The sequence below is a fragment of the Argopecten irradians genome, chromosome 2 (assembly GCF_041381155.1).
Source record: "Argopecten irradians isolate NY chromosome 2, Ai_NY, whole genome shotgun sequence".
NCBI lineage: Eukaryota > Metazoa > Mollusca > Bivalvia > Pectinida > Pectinidae > Argopecten > Argopecten irradians.
In genome coordinates, this window is record NC_091135.1 from 71,270,723 (window position 1) to 71,275,975 (window position 5,253).

Below are 5,253 nucleotides of genomic sequence, written 5' to 3' on the forward strand. Positions count from 1 at the left end.
AATATGTCAAGCAAAGAAACCATCCCAACCCCTAATACAACATAAAATAGTTTAATAATAAGATGGTTTCCTCCCTGCTGACAACATATAGCGATCACTTGAAGTAAATATATGCTGCTGTAATTTACAGCTCAAGATTTTCAAAGCATACAATTAACATCTTGATGAAATAACCAGATTATTATAAGGAATAACGAAAACAAAAACAAAGACTTGTGTAGTAGACCTAATCAGAACCGATAACAATGATAAACAATAATACAATATAAACTCAAACCGAAAGTAAAGTGCCTTCTGGAATATATTCGGAACTTCTCGGATGTTTTCTATTTATATGCATTCGTGCAAGCGTCTGTGTGATCGCGGCAGATCGACGTAAACAATAATACATATAATAAACCTATTTCACAACAACAAGTATACAGCTGATAAATATAAGCTTTAGAACTGCCTGGAACATTCTGGACGGCAGATTTCACATACATTTCGTCAGTCTATGACATGTTATTTTAAAGAATATTTAGCAAAGTTTGCATTTTCCCGATATTTATATAGCGTTCGTCACTGAACATTCAGTCTGTACTGAAGCAAATTACATGTATACTTTAGTGCACCGTTTTCCTTTTTGGAAGGGCTGGTTGTGTATCTTCTTTAAATATTTGACTGATCACCATGAAGAGATTTTAAGAGTAAAATAATGTGTGTATACTATGCTAAAAACTAACGAAAGACTAAAACATGAAATAATCACGACTTATTCTGAAAGGATAAAGGATTAATAAGATTCTCTGCAATATAAAGGTTTCCATTGCCGATAAGTATTCATCATATTTCTACGCCAAATGATAAATAAACGTATTCAATGATGAATTCAGAAAAAGCCTGCCTTTACCATGACAACAAGCTGTGCTTTCAACAGCTCAGCCGAGATATCCAGCATTCCAAGCTGATTCCTAGGCCTTATGTTTACCGACTTGCTATGGCTGTGTGTTCCTGTAGAAGACAAAGTAAGTTTTGTTTTTATATCTTAAAACATGCTTATATGTGTTTCATACAAATATGGGTACTTATTGAATAGATTTTATATTTATCACCATCATCACCATCAATAATTTGTGATTTATTTTATGTGTTTCAGAACCTAATCTTCAGAGTTTACTACAAGCCTCGGACCTCAACAAAATAATTTTATTTATCCAAGATCAATAAACAACACCGGCAGAGCCATTTGAAGTCATTTTTGAATTCCGAGTTACAAAAGGGCATTTCACTTGACAAGTATAGTTTGTGTATGTTGCTATACGTTATCAATCAGTCCTATCAAAACCGGTCATACGAATTCCTACAGGGAAGGGGTCCTGGAATGGAAAAACCCAAAAACGTAAATGTGCAAAAACCAAACAAACAGAAAGTGTGCGAGATGGCTGTGAAGAAAACATTGAAGAAGTTAAAGTCAAAGGCTGAATCCACCATCCCAATTTTCCCAGGAAATTTAATGCAATTGAGAGAAACAGACTGCTTCAAGAAGCTAATATTTGAGCATAGGAGGCATATTGTTTTGATGTTTAACAAAGTGGCCAACCAGCGAACGTATGCTGACAAAAAAGCATCATCTCATGTGATCATTCACTACAGTGACCCCGGGACATTATCAACGTTTAAGTCACGACTGTGGTCAGCTGCAGTGGAAATACAGGCTGCAGTGGACAAGAAACGTAGGGTATGTATGAATCTAACTTACTTAACAGATTCAGTAAGATACTTTCCTTCAAAAAAAAACCTAATAAAACACTTTATATCTTTTCTGCTCGTGCAAACTAAATGTACATTTTAATTGTATTGCATTTCACCGTTTTAGATCATTAGCTAGCTGCGATATGATATATTTTATAGAATAAATAAGTATACGTTTGGCTATGCAGATTTGAACGTTGCATCTATTACAAAGTGTATATCAGATTAGAAGGAAAACTTACTTGAAGTATTTATAATTGTGAAATGGTAGTAGAAATTAAAATTGATCGTTTTTGTGATGAGAATTATTGCATACACTTGTAACAATTGGCTAAATAATTATGGAAAGTATTAAAAGGGAGAAAACTCTTACAGGAACATCGTAGATTATACACTAGAAGAAGGATATACAACGTGGGATCTGACGATGTTATCGACCACACTTCAGCAGGTTATTATACATATAAACACCTTTTTTAAATACCTCCTATAATTATATGTGGTCGCTTACTGACCTGTAATGGATCACTGTCTTTGGGACAGAGCTTCGTAACAATATCAAATCTGTGGCCCAACGTTTCGTAGCACTTAAAACCACCCGCAAAATTAAACCGTTATACAGTATGTAGCTCACAATTTTGAAATGATTAAACATCATGCTGATCTCTGAAATAATTTGTTATAACTTGTAAATTTCATTAGTTATCAATATATTCAAATTTATCTCACAAAGGATTATGCTTCATTACATGTCAATGTACCATTGTTTTAGCGTGTGCTGTGAAGGAAACACGTCAGAAAGATTTCACCTTGAAATTGAAAAAAAGGTAATAATAATTTTCGTGTTTTAACAGACTCCCCTAACCTCATCAGAGAAATCAGCCTGTAAAATATTATAATTATGGCCCTTTGGTAGTGAAAAAAGACTTTAAAACATATAAAGGTTTGACTTTTGCTATCTCGAACAACAGAACAAAAATATCACCTTTCCTGTCTCAGTTGCCCTCTGCATATCGCCACCTTGTGTTCTGCAAGGAGAATCTATCTATATTATAAGCACAAAAGGGGTGAAATTAATCCTTCAAAATATCAATTGTGGATTGTCTATTAACTATATTTTTATTTCTTTTTTTGTTTGAATTTTTAGAAAATGTAGTCAAACGTCGCCTTCTCCATTGATTGAGGGACAATGCTACAACTGTCAAGGGCCGTTTGAAGGTTTAAAACATTCTGATTCCTGTAAACACCACCCTGGGTTCATCAGTAAGTAGTTACAGTGCTGTCATACTGAACCGAACTACTCAATACAAACGATTTATAATGCGTTTGTCAGTTTAATCTTGTCCACATTTTTTATATTTTTCTATAAATATGTGTACTTTTCAACAGAAATGACTATATATTTCAAAACTAACCTTATGAATACGTGTAGATAAGTCCTATTTCCAGACTCCCCCGTTTCACTAGTTTGTTCTGGACATTTCTCAGTGTCACTAGTTTGTTCTGGACATTTCTCAGTGTTGATTTTGTGTTGTAGCCTAGTCCTATTTCCAGACTTCCCCAGTGTCACTAGTTTGTTCTGGACATGTTATTTCTCAGTGTTGATTTTGTGTTGTAGCCTGGTCCTATTTCCAGACTTCCTCAGTGTCACTAGTTTCTTCTGGACATGTTATTTCTCAGTGTTGATTTTGTGTTGTAGCCTAGTCCTATTTCCAGACTTCCCCAGTGTCACTAGTTTGTTCTGGACATGTTATTTCTCAGTGTTGATTTTGTGTTGTAGCCTGGTCCTATTTCCAGACTTCCCCAGTGTCACTAGTTTCTTCTGGACATGTTATTTCTCAGTGTTGATTTTGTGTTGTAGCTTAGTCCTATTTCCAGACTTCCCCAGTGTCACTAGTTTGTTCTGGACATGTTATTTCTCAGTGTTGATTTGGCGTTGTAGGAGATGCAGTTTGGACTTGCTGTGGAGAAGAAGCAAAGAAAACAAAAGCTTTCCATCAAACTCATCAAGAGACTGGGTAAGTAAATAATGACTTTTCACGGTTCAAACTCCCACAGAAATGCATCTGTTCTATTTTGAACGCACTCACAGAATTTCCGAACCATATGAGAACAGGGTAAATAAATGATATCAAAACTTAAAACCACAAGTAACCTCAATTTACACACATTCATGGTCTTTGGATAAATATTTTACAACATTTTCCAGTACTACTTTGGCTATTCCTAAAGCAGTATGTTTATATTGCAGATGTGTTGTTTCTGTGCACAATTGGAGACAGAGAAAAGACAGCTCTTCCAAATACAAAACCACTAAAGACTTCAAATTTTCTCGTGCATGTGTAAAACCTAATAACCCTGGCTATAGTCCTGGACATAAAGTCCTAAACATGTGGATACAGCAATACTAAAACAAACTTTACAAAGTTTGTTCATCATCACATAAGTTGTTTTTTTCGAGAACGAGGCTTGACAGGTAAACACACAATTCAAATATGCTCTGCAAATTTTGTGAAATCTAACCATCTAGTATCTCTCTCTGGTTCTAAAATCAGCCCAGAGGAACATATAATGAACTTGTAATAGTGACTGCGGTCATAACTGGCATTTGATTATGTGAAATCGCTGGTTTAGTGCCAGAACAAGAACTATTCGTAAATATTTTGTTCGAATCTTATTCACTGAGTGGGATCGACTACGAGTGAACTTGCTATGGATGGTGATGACTCCGTAATCGCTGATAATGAGGAACATAGTATGACATCAACACAAATAGACAGAGGCATGTATACTCAGCTCTTGCAAACAGTCGGGTCATTCGACAAAGTGAAATTTAAGAAAAGGCTTCGTTCGATCTACAAAGGTAAAGTCGATGAGCTCGCGCACGTAAGACAAGCATTGTACGACTTGGCTCTCGACAGTAAACACGATACACCTCGTGGAACACTCGTTAGACGAACAAACGGTGGTCATTCGTCCGCAATCGAGAAATATCTAGATGATGTATACGCATTGTTCCATTACATTGATGGAGGAACGGATTTTTTCTGAAATTAAACACATGTTCAGACAAAAAGATGATCCCAACACGTCGATACCACACAGTGGGACAATACCAAAACTAGTGTGCAGTGCCGAATCTCCCAACCGAGACGATAACGGTACAGGTGAGCAGTCGTGCAGTTCCCATGATCCAGACACCCATCGCTAAACAAACCGTGGCTGATTTGTTTATATTGATTGTAAACATGCGAAACGAGATGATTGACGGAATAAATCACATAAGTAATGACTTGCGCTCAGACATCAATGAACTCAAAGCAGAATTACGTAAAATGCATTCTGTGAATAAACATAAAGATGATGAAATAAATACACTCAGAAATGCCTTGAAAAACACTCGCATGGAAAGAGAGCGTGAAGAATCCGAGACCATACCAAAACAAGTGAACTCGTTAGTAGGTAATGAGTCGTTTAATCCCAACTCCAAAATTCATATCAAAGTGCCGGAAGTACTGA

At 36.0% G+C, this 5,253-nt stretch overlaps 1 protein-coding gene across 1 annotated transcript; it reads left to right on the forward strand.

The window, feature by feature from the left end:
* The first annotated feature begins 1,216 nt into the window (after nucleotides 1-1,216).
* Nucleotides 1,217-4,145, forward strand: LOC138316368 (uncharacterized). The gene is made up of 6 exons (XM_069258071.1): nucleotides 1,217-1,720; nucleotides 2,110-2,185; nucleotides 2,507-2,561; nucleotides 2,882-2,997; nucleotides 3,677-3,752; nucleotides 3,986-4,145. The coding sequence occupies exons 1-6, from the start codon at nucleotides 1,292-1,294 to the stop codon at nucleotides 4,143-4,145; spliced, it is 912 nt and encodes a 303-aa protein (XP_069114172.1). The 5' UTR covers nucleotides 1,217-1,291.
* Nucleotides 4,146-5,253: the final 1,108 nt, after the last annotated feature.

Bases quoted from the DNA above. Each gene is read 5' to 3' on its own strand.
- LOC138316368 (XM_069258071.1), top strand. From the start codon at position 1,292: ATGTTGCTATACGTTATCAATCAGTCCTATCAAAACCGGTCATACGAA. The intron at 1,721-2,109 runs GTATGTATGAAT...AAACTCTTACAG, and splicing joins CAGTGGACAAGAAACGTAGG to GAACATCGTAGATTATACAC. The intron at 2,998-3,676 runs GTAAGTAGTTAC...TTGGCGTTGTAG, and splicing joins ACACCACCCTGGGTTCATCA to GAGATGCAGTTTGGACTTGC.